Source organism: Anthonomus grandis, chromosome 10, assembly GCF_022605725.1.
Source record: "Anthonomus grandis grandis chromosome 10, icAntGran1.3, whole genome shotgun sequence".
Taxonomy (NCBI): Eukaryota; Metazoa; Arthropoda; class Insecta; order Coleoptera; family Curculionidae; genus Anthonomus; species Anthonomus grandis.
The window spans coordinates 18,831,045-18,851,527 of record NC_065555.1 but is presented as its reverse complement, the minus strand read 5'-3'; the positions used below and the strand labels follow the sequence as shown (position 1 = coordinate 18,851,527).

The following is a 20,483-nucleotide window of genomic DNA, read 5'->3' as shown; positions in this document are numbered from 1 at the left end:
GAAGGATCACTCTAAGCGCCGCCCAAAATGTTGCCTTTCTCACTCGCTTTCTGATGCTACTCTTTTTTGCTGCCCGGTGGCGACTGCGTTATACAGGGGCGTCTTCAATATTAGAACTATAATAGCGTTGTGCGGAAGTTTTGTACTTTAAAAATGCCGGCGATATGTTGCGTAGATGGCTGCAGGAGTAAAAGGGGATATACATTTTTTTTTAAATAAAAATGGATTAGTTTACAGAAAAAAATACACGCTTTTCTTCAGTATTTCTGAAATATCTCGGAAAATTGAGATCTTACAAAAAAATCTAATAAACAAAAGTTGGTTTAAAAACAAAAGATTGGCTTTGATTTATCTAGGTGCTATAGGCGCTTACAACTGTGTGAACATAACCCCTTTTTTTAGATAACAAAATATAATGACGTAAAATAATAACGTGAAATAAAAAAAAAAAAACGTTTTTTAGACAAATATCTAGCACATTTTTTCAAGTATGTACTATCGAAAACTTTAAAAATAAACTTGATTGTAAGTTATTAGCATAAAAATTAAAAAAGTTAGGAATAAAATAAAAATAATTGCAGTTTTAAAAAAATTTATCATAAAAAATTATGTATTTATTTCAAAAATTAAAGCGTAGCCATCTACAATGGACTATATATAGGTACCAATAATATGTTCAAAAAGTGTCAGCGATTTAGAGTACATATTTTTTTTAAATCGTGATTTTAATCTGAAAAAATGCAAAATTTTTGGTAATATTCTGTTATTAGTGGTGGTTTTTAATAGTGAAAGCTATCCGATTTATTATTAGTTGCATTACAATCATTTGAATGATATAAATTTTAGCCACTTATACCGTCTAACCATACTTAAAACTGCATTTTTTTCGTCATTAAGGGTGGTTTTTAAGGGTTTAAGTTTCAAAATATTGATGTGTACTATAATCCCCAATGTAAAACTATATTCATTTTGCATATTTATATGAATTCTAGGTTGTAAAACACCTATTTTCGTTTTATTTGAATTTTAGTGGTTTGTTCTTTCATCCCCTATTTAAAAAGCAAATAAGTAGGCATTTAATAAGTTTTTTTTATTTAACTGCCTTTTTATATTTCACTGTTACCGAGTTTCATGTGTTGTTATCACATTATTATGTAAATTTTATTAAATATTTAAAAAATGGGTATATTAACGAAGTTATTATTAATTAAGTGTATGTAATATTAGGTAGGTAGTTTCTTGGTCAGTTAAGAAAAGAGCATGAAAGGAACGTAAAGCTAAGATTTAATTGTGTACATTCTAATAAACTTAATTTTAAAGCTATCTACCAAGTGTTTTTCTTACTTCTTATTCGTTCAAAAGAGATACTTAATAATATTCTTTCAATTTCATTTTAACAATAATACAAAGTGCCTTTAATTTCAAAAAATTTCATATATTACACGCTGCCCGCCGCGATGTACGAAAATATTCCTTATTAAAAATGTTTCAAACACCCCCCGTATCGTAAAGGATTGCCGTCGAAACTAAATAATGATTTACGACCGCGTAAAAAAAGTCGGCACTGTTTAGAAGTCCCTACTTCAAACGGCCGCAAGAGAGTGAACCTACTGTCTTGTTCTTTATACTGTGCCCATGGATAGCTAAATCGGTTTATACAGGGGAACCAACCGCGACGAACTAAGGTTTTTTTTGTAAAAATCAATTTAAACTTCCAAAGATTTGAATTAAACTTGTTTTCTGTAATATATAATAAATATCTAAACGGATTTGAGATGGTTGCAAACCTCTACAAACGAAAGTTTTTTGATTAAAAATTATTGAGTTAGTTGTTATAAACGACTATAACTGCCAAAGAATATCGATAAAACCTTTTCTTATAGCCGTTAGGAGTTACATAGCCCTTTATATTTTTTTAACATCACACAATTCAATAATTTTTTACCAAAAAACTTTTGTTTGTAGAGGTTTGCAACCATCTCAAATGCGCTTAATTATTATAGAAAAAAGATTAATTCAAATCCTTTTTCATTCCTTTAATATTCAATTTTTTTAAGTAATTTTCACAAAAAATTTTAGTTTGTAGAGGCAATTAACAACTTTCGTTTTATTAACGTGTCGTTAGTTTTATTTAAGTCAGGATTTGGTTATACATCAAAGCTAGAAGAAAGATACTGTAGGTACCTGTTGGTGGGTAGATTAAAATAATCTCTAAGCAATTCATGTGCGCAAGGGGATATAATATATAACATTTTAAAAGACATTACTATAGTTGATAGGGTTGATAGGACAAAAACGTTTTTGCTTTAAAATAAGTAAAGTTATTTGGTCTGTTAAAAGTATTACTCGATTACAAATGTTACTATCTTTTTTATCCTCTAAGTTGTGTGAATCAGAACTTTCCAATAAATTTAACACCTGTTTTAAGAAATCTGAACTTTGATTAATGAAGTCAGGAAACTTCTCTAGAGATGAAGAGTATGATTTTTGGACTGGACTTTTTCTAGAAAGAGGCACTGTTTTTCTTAAATATGCAGGTAAATTTGGAAAAATTTGAGGCACTGCTGAGCAAACTAATCTTGCTTTAACTCTAATCTTAGTGAGTGTGCCATCAGGTAAAGGATAATCATCTTCATGGATAATATCATTCTGGTCAAAATGCTTGGCACAAACCACAGAATATTGAGTAGGTACCCAATTATCTCTAGGGATGGCTTTTGATGTCAAGATGACTCTGACTTTTAGGCATTTAATTTTAAGTTGTTCATCTTTGGGGAAGCCAAAAACAGAAATACTTGCCTCCCCTGCTCTTAAACTACTTTTGTAATTAGATTTACATCCGGAAACACAGCAGGCATGTTTCAAAAGGCAAAATTAATTCTTATATATAAATAAAGCTAATAGATTTACCTATACTTACTAATGCTGGGTATTCCTTACCAGATTTCCTTTAAATATGTTTATAAATAAAACAAAATCTACATTTTTTGATGTGAATGAAGCATTAACCTTGGTTCTTAGGCAAAAGTTTCTAGTTTTAGTGGAACACAAGATATTCACAAAAAATCCCAAATCATACAGATATAAAAAAAAAAAATTCTAAGAGTTCAACACAAAAATTTTAAAAGTGATGTAAAATAAACTTGAAAATCTATAAATACCACAATAACCCACTTAGAAAGCCGGCCGGCTTCACATGTTTCTGTTTACAAACAAGGTGTTTGTCCTTATAACCGTTTATCACTGTTTTATAACACACCGACAGTGGCTGGGAGATGTTATTACGACTTAGTAAGTTCTTAATTATCACTACGTTCACTTTCCTTTCCGAAATTTCTTAAAAACTCAACTCTTCTTCTACTTAAAAACTCAAATTTAAAAGAGGAATTCAAACGATCCCTATTAAGTACCGTGAGAACTGAAATGAAAACGGATCTGAAAGCAACGTTGCCGATGTTATTATTTCGCGGCTTGAGTAAAGTCGGATGTGACAGAAATGAAAAGGTATCTAGAAAAATAACACAAGGTGGCAACATCGGATACGTGCATTGTAAACATAGAGGTGTGCTACGTTGACAAGCTGCTTTTTTTTCATTAACTTTTTTGTCAGGCATCTTTTTTTATTCTTAAAAATTTGTTGATTATTCTCAAAGTATATATTATTGACTCAGCAAATAAACGAAACTTTTACAGAGTACATTTTTTACCTGTTACAAAATACAACACATTAAAAAAATATGTAGTGGATTAAGAAAATATATATTGAATGAAAACTTGGAAATGCGATTTGACATCATTGTCTGAGTTGGTGAACTCAAACAAACTTCGCCTATGGTTTGCAGCTAGGCTTATTCCAGGCATTCAATGTTCTGAGGTTTGAAGCGTAGTTTCCACGTGTAGCCGATTCTCTGAAAAACCTTATTTCATCCTTTAGAGGCGACAGTATTTTTAATTTCTGGCACTGTGTTCACATCATTCACAACAAGGTTGAGTTTGTGCCTTAAACAATGAAAATATAAAGCACGAGGATATTTTTTTTTCAAAATGGCTTGTACGCCACCCTTTTTCCTTACCATTGTAGAACAGCCATCGGATCCAAACCCTACGCAATCTTCGGCTATGAGGTTAGAACTAATCAAGAAATTGTCAATTGCTTCGGCAACTGCTGAAGAATTTTGTGCTTTTATTTCAATGAACCCTACAAATTCTTCTCTGATTTTCCTTTTGCTTTCGTCGTAGAATCGCACGCCTATTGACAGCTGTTCTTTCCCAGCTACGTCTGCTACTTTATAAGCTAAGACTGCGTATCATAGAGTAATTAAAAGTATTAATAATATTAAATATTCATTTCTCTATGCTGCGTATGCCATTCTGAACCTCACTTATTATGTTCTCCTAAAGCCGGTCCCAGACACTACGTGCATTCGGCGAATGTGCGAACTTTCGGACTATGTACTAAGCCTTCGGTCAGCTTCCCAGACGCAACGTTATTTGCAGAAATTCGTCCAATATCGAATGTTTCCAGTAGTACTACGAAGAGCAACCAAGGACGGCGACCGACGACGTCTTGAATTTCAGTGGCGTGTGCAGTGTACAGTTTAAAATGGACAGTCACGAATAGCAGGTCGTTGTTGCCGCTGCTAGTTGTATAATTTTTAGCAGTGTTTTATTATTACGTAATAAGAAAAAGAAGATGGTGGATGTTATCTTTGAATAGAAGTCGTTCTAAGTATGTATTAACAGTGACGTTACGGACAAGGGCGTCCAGAGAGGCGGTACTTGCCTCCCTGGAAATTGCTTTTTATTTATTATGAAAATAAAAATGTGAAAATACATTACTTCTTCGGGACAATCAGTTGCCGCACTAAAAAGTCTAGTTCGGACTGTGGCTAGTAATTTACTCGAGTAATTTTTTTGGTGTATAGCAAAATTAATTTTTTTCAGACATTAAAGATGCGAAGACCGTTAATATCTTGAGCATGCACTCAACTTGTCAGTGTAGTCACACAATAATATTACTAAACATTTTTAGAGATATAAAGGTATAAGTATACTCGGCGATGGTGGTCTCATGCACTGTATAAAGAGATAAGTGGATCTTCATTATTTGCAGTTTTGAAGATGCAACAAATTAGCGGACACTACAAAAATTTAACCGCATGAGTCCAACGGATTTTGAATATTGTATTAATTTAATGGGTCCGAAGATTCAGAAAATGAATACTACTTGCAGGGAAGCAATATCCGTTCAAGACAGACTAGCAGTGACATTTGGTATTTGGCGACCGGCGATTCTTTTACAAGCCTGCAGTATTTATTTCGAATATCTAAACAAGTCATTAGCAAGATTATTCCAGTGATGTGCGAGGCATTCATCGATGGGTTAAAAAAACACGTAATTCAGCCCAAGCATCTTCTTTCAAATGCCTTTTGTAATAATCCTTATGTTTTTTGATCCCATATCACAGGCATCTTTTTATAATTTTCAATTAAGCCCAAAACGTTTTCTTCATCCCACGTAATCATATTTTTTTGGTTACAACGTTGCACGGCACACGCGAACCTCGCAAAACAACGTCCACGAACCAACTGAGAATTCCTTTGTGTTCGTCCTAAAAACCGACAAAATTTGGCTCTGCGCGTGCTCGCGAACTCTGTTCGGTCAAAGTTTACTGAATAAAATACAAGTTGCTTCACTCGGCTCCACGCGCCGAATTACCTATTCACCGCCCCTCACTTCATTTGCCGGGCGACGCTCCTATAATCGAATCTGTTGGGTTACACAGTGAGTACAGTTTAAATCGTTTTGATGTGCGAGCGTTTTATTACTAGTTGTACCTGGTGGACTCAGTGGACTGGCAAATTATTATACTCTATTATATTAAAATGTCGACTTATTGTTCGGTAGACAGTTGTTTTACAAAGTGTGGAAGTGGTTTAATGTTTTTTAGATGTCCGAAAAATGAAAATAGGTAAGTACATTGGAATTAGTTGTTTATTAAATTTATGATTGCATTCCTAGTTACTTTATATTCTGGTTCCTGTTTCTTTTTTTAAATTGATAGAAAAAATGGATTATAGGTGCCAACTCTGGAAAGGTATTTTGGGATTTACTGACGAACATAGATATGCCGATCTTACTCCGGAACAATGTTATAAAAGGGTTAATATCTGTAGCTTGCATTTTGCGGAGAGCAGTTTTATTTGCCCTTCAAATCAACGTCTTAGACCCGACGCAATTCCTACATTGTTCCTGACCAGAGCATTGACAAGTATGTTTTATGTTTTCTTCTAATTTGTGCACTTATAATGGCAATATGTATTAAAGGGTATATATTAAAGGAAGGTACCTAAGGTAATATTTGTAATTTTTTGGTGTATAGGGAAATCAGAATTATTTATAAATTTACGTACTATTTTTCCAGGCACAGATAATTCTAACATCATTGCAAGTCACACATTAAGAAAGGAATTCAGTGACGCTTCCGTGCAAACTGACACTCCGATGCAGGTTAATGTTTCTGTCCAGACGGATGTATGTAATAATACAGGTAAGTGAAAGAATCGGCACTGTGAACTTTTTTATAATATGCAAAACAATTACACTTGCACTATACTCAAATGTTTTACTTAAAGTACAATAAAAATTAAGAAAAACCTAGTAATTTAATAATGAATACGACGCTACCCCTATAATAGTTTTTTAGCTCCTGAGTACAAAAATCTATATTTTTTGTTAGATTTTATTATTTCAGTTTGGGTAAAATTTAATAAATTACAAAAAACATTACCTTAAATTTTTTTGAATTATTTTGATCTTGTTTTGAGTTAAATTTTAATGTTGTATTAAAACAGTTATCGTATATCTAAAATAAATTTTACTTTCAAGATAAGTTCTGTCAAACGTCTATGAAGATTTCGGCAATGACTCCAAGAAAAATTCAATTAAGAAAAGAAATTAAAACTCTGGAAAAGGAAGGCTCTCACGCTAAAAGATCCCTGGAAGTAGGAGTTACTTTGGACGATGTTCAAATATTTTTAAGTACAATTTTGTAATTAACAAAGGAGCAACAAATAAGAGTTATTTGAAAACCATGTATAATTATGATAAAATGAAACAGTATAGACTTGCTCCAAGACTATCTAGCAAGCACATTTTTCCAAATAACTTACAGAAAATGAAGGTTAAATTAGCGACACAGATATTTAGTTACTCTGTTGCAGTAGCATTGCATACTTATATTGATTTTAAAATTCTTCCAGAGGCAGCAAAAGTTACTGCAGATTTCATTGAAAAAATGAATAGATTATTTGATATTCTAAATTCGAGTACTCTGCAAAATTTCAATGCTTTCATGGGAAATGAAAATCAATTTTTTTTAAGAGAAATGGACAACTTATTTAAAAACTTAAACGTTATAAATGTTAATGGGAAAAATATGACGAAACAACTTAAATTTATTTTTGGTTGGCGGCTGTCTATTAATGCTATTTTGATATTATTTGAGACTTTGCAGGGTAAGGGATATAAATATCTGTTTACCAGAAATCTAAATCAAGATTGTTTGGAAAACTTTTTCGGGCAAATCAGGAATTGTACTGAAAATGTGAGAAATCCAACTCCCATACAGTTTTGCCGGGCTTTTAAAAAAAATTTTGCATTACGGCATTTTGACTATTCTTAATTAATTCTAATACGTAATACGTAATCTTAATTAATTCTAATACGTTAGGTGAAGACGAAACTAAATTTTGTCATTTTAAATCATACAGTGAAACTAATTTTGGATTAGTAGTCCCATTTAAGAATATGACTGATTATGTTATTGCGCTGGAGAACATATTTACTAGTAAATTCGAAGAACTAGATCATCAAACCAATGTTGGAAATAAACTGAGAAATCAATTTTTGGAAGTCAAATTTATTCACCCTTGCAGTTCATAGATTATTTTTGTAGATTATTTTGTCCGACTTTATACAAGAGTTCGTATTTATTTTACCTTAAAATTCGCGAACCAAGATATTAAAGCCGCTAAAAAAAGCAAATATAGTATGAAGCTCTCTATTTTGCAACATCTGTAAGATCAAAGATATTATAACTAATGGTGGATTTACACAGACAAATAACATAAAATAAGAAATAAAATAAGGACTTATTTATTTGACACTTGGCAATTATACAGGCAAATAATCCACATTATTGGGCTGGTTATGAATGAAACATTATGTTTATTACTTATAATGTCTTTGATAATGCTATTATTAGTCTGACAAAATAACAAAAACGTCAAAAAGTGTAGTAATCAATCATTTAAAATACAAACATGTCATTACTTAGTAGTGATGTCTATCTTTAGTTGTTAAGTTTAGTAACAGTAATATATGCATTTTTTCACACAAACTTTTGACTTTGATTTAAAAATAAATCCTAATGAAACCAGTCGTACCAAAACAACTTTATTAAGATACCTAAGTACCTAATTATTAACAAAAAAAATTTAACTATTTAGTTCTTGAATTAGGTAAACTTTGATAATGTAAAATTTATTTAGTTTGGTGGTTATAAAAACAAATAATTTATAGTATTATCAATTTACATATTTTTCCCAAGTAGATACATTAAATAATAATTTTATTCCAGATAATAAAGTTATTATAAAATCGTGCTCCGTCTTCCCCTACAGTTCGAATTAGACGAAACTCGTAAAATAATAGCTATCTTTTACCAGAATTCCCCTTTACATTTTTTGCTAGTTCCCCGTCGGCGAGGAGCTCGGCGGCCCGCCTTTGAGATCGAAAGATAAAAGGTTTTTCGCCGAGTGAAGCAACTTGTATTTTATTCAGTAAACTTTGGTTCGGTGCACGTCCACATTACTGAATTTGGTTGCTGTAACAGTTGCAGTTATAGTTCGTCAATGAGTACGCGGCTTAAGATACGGTTTTAAAAATTGCTGTTTTTATGAATTTAAAAGCCTCTAAAACTTATTCTACTTAAAATAGAAAAAACAAATTTCATTTTTCTAGTCTTATTTTTTAATTCCTTTTTTTCTGATGAAAAGGTAAAAAATATGATACATGTCAAAAAAAATTAATATACGTAAAATTATCAATGAAACTCAATGAATTAAATATTTTAATCATTTTATTAAATGTTCAATGTTCACCATTCACTTCTTGGCAAAATGCTACTCATTCAGAACATTGCTAAGAGTATTTTCATTAATTTGACTAATTTCATATCTAATTTTAAATAATCGCGGTTTCTCTTTATAAACATTTGATTTTAAATACCCCCCAAAGAAAAAAATCAAGGCGTGTGAGATCTGGGGATCTTGCAGGCCATTCCGTAGGACCATTCCTTCCAACCACTGTCCGGGAAATACCACATTCAAATATTCGCGTACCTGACGAGCAAAATGGAGTAGGGTACCATCCGGTTGAAACCAAATAGATCTGTTAAGTACCTAATGCTTGTTTTTTTATTGCATACGTAAACAATTTTAAGTGCATTTGTTCCATATTTTTTGACATGTATCATATTGTTACACAGTTTTATTGTCATACAGTTTTTTCTTTATATACACATACATAAAAATAAGTTTATATTCAATTTCTCAGCCATACATGTGACGTAATAATCTGTCGATAAACGAGCAGCGGAACTAAACTTACATATAAATGGAAGTAATTAATTAAATTTCATTTAATTAAACAATTAAATGTTAATATTAACTTCATTAATGATAAAAATGTTTGATCTTTAACCGCCTTATAGTATACAAGTCATTTATAAACAAGTGTGTTTCTGTATAATAATATTGTTCTTCTCTTTTAATTCTGTATTTTCTCATATAATTCTGTATAAAAAAATACAGCAATTAACTTTTGGGTAACATGCGTGCACTAGGCAGACCATTATGTAACAAAACATGCATACAAAATACGTATAATATGCTAGAAAATTTGTAATAAACTAATTGGGTATTAAATGTTTGACATAAAAGGACAGATCAATAAAACCGTTACAAATTTCTAGTTTTTGCCACAATCGCCTCACTAATTGTCATAAGATGATTTATAGATTCTGTTATTTAAAGGGGATAGAAACGCTACTTAAATGTAAAAATTACCGCATTCGATCTCAAAAATTAACATATAAGAGTTAAGAACTTGCAGATGGTCTTCTTGAAATCAGAACAAGGATGAATTCTGAAGAAAGAGACCGTAGTTTTCCCGTAATCGTCTTTGGAACTCTTAGGTGAAAGAATAATACATTTTTAATAATAACTTACTTTCATAAGAAAAAATATATATTACTATTTGTACAACATGGTTTATTCTTGCAATTTGTAGAATTGCTTACAAAAGATTATAGAAATAAATTATAAAAAATCATAAAATGATCTAGAGTAAAAGGGAAGTTCAAAAGAGATTGCAATATGGGAATACCATAAAACCAGACTGAGTTCAGAATGGTAACCTATAGTTCCGTCTTTTCCACTGTTCCCATTTTAGGATGGTGTTTACCCTGATACACCTTGGACTCGATTGTTATACTTTCACACTCCGGTTGTTCGACGAGAAAATCTTTCGCCGTCCACGCTTGAGATCCGTCTTTAAAAAGAAATATGGCTCTGTTGTCATCTACTAAGTATCTGAAAAAGCCAAAATATAGTCACAAGAATTCGTTATCACAAAGACAATGTTGCATTGAAATGTTGCATTCTGCTGTTAGCAGTCACTTTTATTTACTGACTTAAATATCTGTTACGTCAACTGAAGTAAACAACCACAAATAGGTCTTTTACATTTAAATGCTTTAAAAAGAAGGAATTTGGCAATTATGTAATTGCTGTATGCATGGGTGTTTTCCACTCTAGTTGCCTAGAAAGAAAAAGCTACACTGTAGTAACTAAAAACCAAACATAATCTGAAAAGAATGATTATAAAATCTCGGATTATTTAAAAACACTGAATGATATAAAGCAACAGATAAGGAGTAAAGAAATTCTACTAAATAAATACATAACAACTCCGTTGCTCATACAAATAAATGCCGCTTAACCTTGACTCTATAACTTTAAAAAAGGAAACTTTCAAAGACTATACCATGCTTATATTTCACAAAGACTGGTCACCTTTTTATAAAATATTAGACTTAAACAGTACCTATGATATTTTGTACAAATCTCTTTACTCAACTCTGGATCCTTTGTTCCAATGCAAGTATCCACCTTGGTACTTGTATCTTGAAGGTATCCCCTTGAAGCAGCATGACTCAGTCATTGATTTAGAAGTCTTTTTGAATCCGAGACTTAATTCTTCCCACCATTCCAAGTATACCATAAATAGAGCTAATAAACTGATTGGATTTATCAAGAAATCTTGCAAAGACTTCACCGGTGTGTCAGCATTGAGGTCAGGGCACTATATATTTACTTGGTCTAATTTAATTTGGTCACCTCATTTTCTCATTTACATTGAGACACTTGAAAATGTCTAGCACAAGTTTATCAGGTTTGCCAGATATGCTCTTATGAATTCGGGCCTCAATCGTACCTGTTCTGAGACCATGTCCTAGTTGAGTATTAACTCTTTGTCAACCAGAAGGCAGTTCTTTGATGTTTGCTTAGCATTTAAAGTCCCGAATGTTATTGTTAGAAGTCTAGAGTGTCTGTACCTCTACCCTTTTGCAGAACATCCTATTTAATAAATAGTCCTATTAACAGAATAGCTTCTACAGTGAATAAATTTGCAAAAGATCTTGACTTTTTCAGTACTTCTTATATATAAATTTAAATCTTCAGCTAGGGCTATTATTTTGGGATAGCACCCTAGCCCTCTCTTTAGATTAAGCTTAACTAAGTATTTTTTTCTTAGAAGTATAGTTAATACTTCAGATTACTGTTAGCGACTAATATGTACTTCAAATGTTATATACGTTGACCAATAAATAAATAAATTCACACTGTTAAAATTAAAAGAAACATTCAACTGAAGAATAATAATATATATATATATAGAATATACAAAATTACAGTAAAAAAAAAACAAAACAAAAGATAATGTAACATAACATATAATAAATTTTCCACATTACAAACCAAGATTAAGGGTGATATCATTACTGTACCTGAAACTGAACAGCAAATCAAAGAAGACTCAAATCATTTGTGATCATTCATTAATTCAAAATGTTCAAGGCTTAGAAACATAGACATATTTTCTATAATAGATTTAAAGTCTCTTACTGAATCAATCAAACCTCAAATCCTTCATTAATTACTGACACAAAGTAAAGGGAGATTGAACCATTTTCCAAAAAAAGAATAGTGCTCTCTTTCTGGACGCTCTCAACATTATGCTAAACAAAAACTATGAGGAGAAACTAATTAATAAACTTTATTTCAGATTAGACAGAACATCAAGAGCTGAAGATTTTGCACCAATGTACTGTGAGATAACCCAACCTATCCAGCCAGTTAAAAGCAAAATTCACTGGATACCTTAATGTGGATTAAAGCAGCTCCAAAGTAGATTGACTCCTAAGATTACCTCTTGACCACTATGGACTAGGTAAGTACCATCCAAGAATACTATACCTAATCTAACTAATAAAAATAGTTGCTTGAAGACTATGAATTTTATACCAGACCTTCTTGTATATAGCTTAGAACAAGCTAGTGAAGTTTACAGTTAAAAGAATCTATTGTCAATATGAATTTATTTAATAAATGCTGGAAAGTAATTAAATGTGTATTTGTAAGAATGACTCTGTGTTATATTTGATTTAAAATATAGATAGTGAGGGTTTCTGCAAGATACTCACAGTTTTTTTGCCAAAATCTAGAACATATAAATGAGGCGTGTCACAGCAAAACCGCCTATATCCGATTTTTTAAAAAAATGAGCTAAAAATCAATTTTACATCTATTTGATTCGCCTGATAGATGGCTAAAATGTTGATACGCCAAAAATGCCTTTATCCCATATAAAACTACTAGTAAATATCAGGTGTCGCGGCAAAGGGCTCCATATTAACCGACTTGATCGCGTCAAACGGGCCTATATCCAATGAACCAATGAAATGGCTAGAATAGCTTTTTGCCCCAGGAAGAGCTTATTAATTAAGTTGCTCCTGCATAAATATTATTATAAACTGTTATAAATAATTAAGTTTATTTAGTTTAGTGACCATGAATGAGAGTATAACTCCATTAGAGCCAGGAAAAGCTAGGCGACCTCCTGGAGATCGTCGCAAGTGGAAAAGAAACCTAGCAAAATCTAAAAGGTTGGTTATTTTTTTTCTTTAAATTAGCGATATATAAATTTAATATGAATTAATTTAAATCAGGCATTATTATTTTAATGTTTAAAATTTACAGATAATTTAATACACTCTAAACATTAACGTTTAAAAAAGAATTGATTAATTTTATATAGGTTTTTAAAATTTGTTTTTTATTATTTCAGATACGATCCTCCAGGGCCACCAGAATATCCTCGTTGCAACCATTTGAACAAGTCTTATAAATGCAAGAGGCTAACAATGAGGGACATCAAAAAATTTCATGCAAATTTTTACGCAACTCGCGAGAAGAACTCCCAGGATGCTTTTATCATAAAACATGTCTTGAGCATAAAAACTCAGATTTCTAGCAAAAATATTTTGTTTACCGTGATATATCGTCCACCTTCATCAGATATTAACAGTTTTCTTGATTCCCTTGAGGATCTATTTACAAATATTGTTCCTTTATTTGATCATGTGGTTTTTATGGGGGATATTAATATTAATTTACTAAAGAAGTGTAGACTTTCTGACAGATTTTTAGCGCTCTTAAATACATTTGATTTAAATCAAGTAATAACCGAGTCTACAAGATGGAATATATCTAACAATACAAGTACCCTACTTGATGTCATTATTATAAATAAACATTTTCCAATAAATGGTGTCGATTCGTTGTCTTTGCCACAAACCATTAGTGATCACAACTTAGTATTCTGTTGTCTTGAGTTTCCTAAAAGTAAAGAGGGACATTTTAAAATGAAATGTAGGAACTATAGTGTTATTAATACGGATTTATTTGAGCATGACGCTTTAAGACTTAATTGGGATAGTATATATTACCTAAATTCCGTTAACGATAAACTTGTGGCTTTTAACAACAATATACTTTGTTTAGTTGATAAACATGCGCCAATTAAGACTAAAAATATTAAAAATAAACCATTTACTCCTTGGATAACAGACAATATTAAATTGCTTATGAAGCTCCGAGATAAAGCACTGCGAAAATATAAAAAAAAATAAAACTGAGTTAAATTTAAACTATTATAGGCAATTGCGAAACTATACAAAACATGCTATTCAGCGGGAAAAAATATCATATTTTAACACACTTTCTACAAAAAAAAATCGTGATTTTTGGATAAATGCTAATAAACTACATCTAACTAAATCAAAGAATACCGATCTGCCTTGTAATTTTAGTAATTCAGAAGCCCTAAATAATTATTTTTCTCAATGCGTTAACCAAATTAACAATAATATATCACAAACCAAATTAAATTTTTACAATGAAAATAAATGGAATAATAGTATTCAAGAATTAAATTTAAGTCTTCTTGATGAAGAAAGGGTTAACAGTATAATTAAGACCATAAAATCAAATGCTATAGGAGCTGACGGACTTTGTATAAATGATATCAAGCTTTGCCTACCTTTTTGTAAAAAACCACTTGTAAACATTTTAAATACTTGCATTCTTACAAATGTATATCCTGATATCTGGAAAAAAGCACTTATAAGACCTATTTCAAAAATCTCTAATCCAAAAGAACTAAAAGACATAAGGCCTATAAGTATTTTATCAGTAGTTTCTAAAATTCTAGAAAAGCATATTCACCAACAACTTTATAATTTTGTTAACTCATTTGGTATACTTCCAGATACGCAATCGGGATTTAGGAGGAATTATAGTACAACTACTAGTCTGGTGGGAATGTTAGATAATATAAGACTTAACGAAGAACATAAACAAAGTACTTGCATGGCGGTGCTTGATTTTAGCAAAGCATTTGATACTATAAATCACTCAATGCTCCTTGCAAAGTTGGGATATTTTGGTTGTTCCGAATCTACAGTTTCTTTTTTTGATTCCTATCTTAAAAATAGATCACATTCGGTGTTGTTAAAAACCAACAATGGAAGTTTGGAGCACTCAGGGTATCTTGACTTGGAAGTTGGTGTTCCTCAGGGCTCCATATTGGGACCTCTTTTATTTTCGATTTATGTTGCGGATATGCCTAACTGTATTGAACATTGTAAATTACAACAATATGCTGATGATTCTCAAATATACATGCCATTAAATTTTTTTAATTTTAATATTTCTGAGCAAAAAATTAAATCGGATATACTAAACATAGTTAATTTTTCCAAAGAGCATAACTTAAAAATTAACCCTGCTAAATCTAACATCATTTTATATGGCTGTAAGTCAGGAATTCGGAGACACTTATATAAAAGTATAAATATTGAGATTAATGGAGAAAAAATTCCAGTTGTCAATGAAGTGAAAATATTAGGATTGACTTTAGATTCTAACTTTTGTTTTGAGACACACATTAAGAACAAATTAAATATAGGCTATATGCGTCTTAGAAATCTGTACAGATTTAAAAATGTCTTAAAGAAAGAGTAAAACCAAATATTATCTCTGCAATAGCCTTATTCTCTCCTTACTCGACTACGGTGATATCGTATATTCTAATTCTATAACATCTGAGCTTTCTAGATCTATACAAAAATTGCAAAATAGCTGTATAAGATTTTCTTATAGCGCTGCTTATCGGGAGCATATCACACCTTATTTAAACATAAATTCTATTTTAAATATGGAAAGGAGAAGAAAATTACACATATATGCCTTTATATATAAAATAATAAAGTCGGGTCAACCCCCTTATTTAAATAAGTTATTTACTACTCTCTCGCATTTACACAATACTCGTAATGTTGGAAATTTTAGGATACCTCAACATAGAACAAGTAACTTCCACAAGTCATTTTCGGTTGTCGGAGTTACAATGTGGAATAACTTGCCAAATAATATTAAAGATTTGTCATTTAATAAATTTTACACCAAGGTTAAGCAAATTCTTCTCGACTCCCAACGAGATGCCTAGTAGTATGACTAGTAGTAGATACATAGTAGTATAAACTGCAAAATCAACTAAGACCAAAGATAAGCTGGCCTGTCCAATCTTTCCTTTGTGGTTCTTTTTTGTCTATTCTTGTTACCTTCCGTCGCATGCCAGCCAAATTGCTTTGCCATTTTTTGTTTCTACCCTTTTTAGTTTTAATTTTGTTCTTTTTTAGGTTAATTAGGATTTTTTTTTGTGTTTATTTATAATGTTTTCAAGGCCTGTTTCACGCAAATTGCGCTATCGGTTTTATATAATCGCGAAGCAGTTCCTTTTACCAAAAATTGTCAATTTTATTTTCTCATGTAGCTAATTATATTTATAACTATTTTTTGGTAATAAACTTTTTTGACTTTTGACTTTGACATGTAAAGGTAACAACTGCAAAAAGACCACGTCCTAAAAAGAAGCCTACATCTACAAAGAAAGTTAGTACAAACTACTATATTAGAGTTTCCGGCACGGAGAAGTTTTGTTTACGTGTATGTCAGCAAACCTTTGTTGATATTCTTCAAATCTCACAGAAAAGAATTCAAGGCTTAGCTCGAAAATTTCTAAATACGGGTAGAATGCCAGTGGATAGGAGAGGTGGAGCAAGACCTAATCATTTCTATGACAGGAAGAAAACGGCTATTAGAGGGTTTATAGAAAAATTGAAATGCTGTGAAAGTCATTATTCTCGAGGTAAGTCTGCACCGACGATACTTGCCTGGAAATTTTAGTATTAATAAATTATATCGAATGTACAATAATGAACAGCCTGACGAATTATTAAAATTTAAAAAAAAAACATTTTTTCAAAAGATTTTACCACTGAATATAACATTGGCTTTGGCACGCCAACCACAGATGCCTGCTCTAAATGTATTGAACTTAAAGGTAAAGTTAAAAATGACACCAATGCCCAAACGAAAAATAAATTCATGACTGACATGGCATTTCATAAAATATGATATAAAGCTTTTTTTAGAAAACTGCAAGAAAAGAGAGAGGATCTTTTAACACTCAGTTTTGATTGTCAAAAAAATTTAGTTTTACCCAAAGTTCAAGATCAGACGGCATACTATAGTGGACAAATTTACATTAACAATTTTTCCATTGTGAAGGGAAGCTCAAAAGACGGTTTGTCTCCTGAAAATGTATTTTGTTATACTTGGAGGGAGCACGAGCATAAAAAGGATGCTAATGAAATTGTTTCCGCGGTATTTCATCAATTGTCGATCCTCGAATTATTGGCATCTGTTTCTACAATAAGGTTGTGTGCTGATGGATGCGGTGGGCAAAATCGTAACTCGATTATGATCGAAATGCTGCACTATTTTTTAGCAAAAGTCGCACCTCCAAACATTAAGGAAATACAAGTTATTTTTCCTATTACTGGACACTCGTTCTTACCCGCTGACCGCGTGTTTGCATCTATAGAAAAGAAATTGCGTAAGTTACCAGTGATAATAAACCCAAAAGAATATGAGACAGTTTTTTCAGAGCATTCTACTATTTTTAGGCCTGGAACTGACTTAAATATTTATGATTGGAAGACTTTAGCAGAAACTTACTTTAAAAAAACTGGATCCTGGCACTTTAAATTTAATGAAGTGAAACATTTTATCCTTACCAAATCTGCACAGCAAAATGTGTTGCTCCGGGGAGAAACATCTTATAATAGCAATATATCTACTGGAAAATTAATTGTAAAAAAGGTATAAAAATTAAATCTGCTACATTGCCAGGTCAGATACCTATGGGAGTGGCACTTAAAGCAGTAAAGATTCAAGATATTAAGAATCTTCTGAAAAAACACTTTGGCGAAACCTGGACCACACACTGCTTATTTTAGTATTACGAGTTGCTATGAATTATTTATAATAATGATATAGGTTTTGCTACCTATACTTTAGTTGCTACAGTTTTTTGCATCTCCTGAGAAATTAGCGGAAGTGGATATAGCCCCCTTTGCAGTAAGATGCCTCAAATGTGCCTTTACCTTTCTGCCTGAATATGATTGTTCCACAGCCCTGTTTGCCACAATTTGGTTAGCTCCTCTGTCTTATCCCTACTAGGATTGCCAGCCACATTTACAAATGTCATTAAGGTTTTTCCCTTCTTAGTCAGTTTGAGCATGTCTTCTGGATCTCCCTGGCCAAGTTGCGATAAATCTATGTGTGGTACTGGCCTTAAGTGTTCAGGAAGCTCATCTGGTTCAAGTGGTTCCTCATCTTCCTATAATATAATAGTAAGTATGAATATCTTGCTAGACTGAACTGAGTCTTTTGGGGTCAATAAACTGTGTGACTCTATTAATAATATTAGAAGCTTAAAGAATATGAAATTTATCTTAGAAGCATGCAAAACTAGAGTAGTACCTCCCACTGATCCAATAACCTCTCCATATCGGCATCAGAGAAGTCTCTTATGTCTTTTTTAGCCCAATCAGGTTTGTCTTTGGCTTTTTTAGATTGCACCAAAGAAACATTGTTTATGACGTTAATAATGGCAAATATGACTACAAAGAGGACTATTTTCTCCATACTTATATACTAATTAAAAAATTAGATTAATGTTTACACCCTAAAAAAAATTATAGGTTAGGTACAGAAAAGACGAAGTTAGGTTAGGTGAATTTGACAATCAGCTGACCGCCGTCACAATTTGACATCTGTCACATGTCAGTTAAAAATCAAAACAAGAATCAGATTTTTTTTCAAGAAGTAAATACTCATAAAAATAAATAAATTATTAAATGAAATATTGTAATAATTACGTTTAGTTGTGTCGTGTTTAAATTAATATTTACCCGTGTGTAAGTAAAATTTACGTTTCGCGGTTTTTCCTTGTAGACAGAGAATTCACAGTGAATATGGAGTTAGGAGACTGGCGCCAGAATATTTTGTCCCAATTGCAGAAGAGGAACCGAGAAGAAACTTATTGTTTTCAGGATTTAATAACACAACGTACGTAGTAACTTAATTATGTAAAAATAATAAAGATCATATAAGGAAATTTAAGTGAGTAAACAACCCAAAGACTTCGGAATAAGGGGCCAAATTTCATTGAAATATCACCTCACCTATAATTATCTCAATAGCCAATGTATTAGATCCCTTCTTACTTTCGTTTTCACTTAATCCTTGAAATACATAAATTCCTATTAATGCCTCATGGAATTAAATTTATGTGTTTTTAGTTGTTTATTAAATTTTTCTGAACATAAGAAAATGTTCAGTTATCTACTTTAGTAGAAAAATGAGTCCAACTTAAACCAGTATTATATTGAAAATTAAAGAAGAAGTAAGTAGAGTTACTGAGGTTAAAGATCTATGAGTTTTGTTTCGGTCCAATTTAAATTTTAATAGTAATTTTTCTAATATTATAAAAAAAACTTTTAAAGCACTGTGATTTCTGATTAGAAACACTAAGCATTTTAAAATCTTTATAGATAAAAAGACTTGTCCTAACTGATAATGTATCATAGCTTCAAAACTATGTACTTTTTATAAAAATGGTGAAACACATCACTTTTAATTTATTTTTTTACCTAATTTTTATTTTTTTGTTTTTTTTAAGGGGTTAAAACCACCCTTTAAGATTTTAACATCTTTTTTATCCTTAAATTGATTGCTTTTTGGAAAAAAACTGCAAAACGCCTCAATTTAATTTCATTTTAATGAAAACAACAGATTCTTGAAAATTCCGCCACCCTGAAGGGATGAAATGGAGTGAAAACTTCTTCTACAAAAATTTTTTCTTTTTAAACTTATAGCTTTGCAAATTAATATTTTTACATATTACAAAACAAAAAATTTTGTTTACAAAGAAATCCTTCAGTAGAACTTTTCTTTTATTTTCAAATTCTATGTGAGCAACGCCGTGAGCATTCAGCTAGTAAGACTATATAATGCAATAGTTAGACCATGTCTTGAATATGCTTCTCAAATATTGATGCCTTTGATATCTGTAATTTCTCCTGAATCTTTATGTCATGGTGTCAGTGATTCAGTTTGAAGACATGGTTTCTTATTGAAGTATGCTGGATAGTTTTTCATTTAATAGTTTCCTAGTTATAAAAAAAAAAACAGGCTGTGATATTTTTGCGTAATATATTAAATAACTTTAATTATAAACTGTAACCTAATCTAAAGTTAATTTAAGATTGCCAAATAATCAAAAATTCTTTAATGTAGATCCTTATAATAATTTATCTCCATTTAATTGAATGATGGGATTCCTAATTAGGTTAGCGCCCCTTTTTACAACTGTTCTATTATTTTTT

At 31.3% G+C, this 20,483-nt stretch overlaps 2 protein-coding genes across 4 annotated transcripts in view; one reads left to right on the top strand and one right to left on the bottom strand.

The window, feature by feature from the left end:
- Positions 1-10,289: 10,289 nt before the first annotated feature.
- LOC126741580 (LDLR chaperone boca) lies at positions 10,290-18,823 on the bottom strand. The gene is made up of 3 exons (XM_050448065.1): positions 18,577-18,823; positions 18,198-18,433; positions 10,290-10,656 (listed from the first exon to the last, which is right to left on the bottom strand). The coding sequence occupies exons 1-3, from the start codon at positions 18,739-18,741 to the stop codon at positions 10,482-10,484; spliced, it is 576 nt and encodes a 191-aa protein (XP_050304022.1). The 5' UTR covers positions 18,742-18,823; the 3' UTR covers positions 10,290-10,481.
- A 47-nt stretch (positions 18,824-18,870) lies between these two features.
- The window catches only part of LOC126741573 (autophagy-related protein 16-1), a 579,654-nt gene continuing 578,041 nt past the window's right edge, over positions 18,871-20,483 (top strand). For all 3 annotated transcript variants that reach the window (XM_050448051.1, XM_050448050.1, XM_050448049.1), the window contains exon 1: positions 18,871-19,164. In XM_050448051.1, coding sequence (XP_050304008.1) covers positions 19,071-19,164 — 94 coding nt within the window. In that variant the 5' untranslated portion in view covers positions 18,871-19,070. The remainder of the gene's footprint in view (positions 19,165-20,483) is intronic.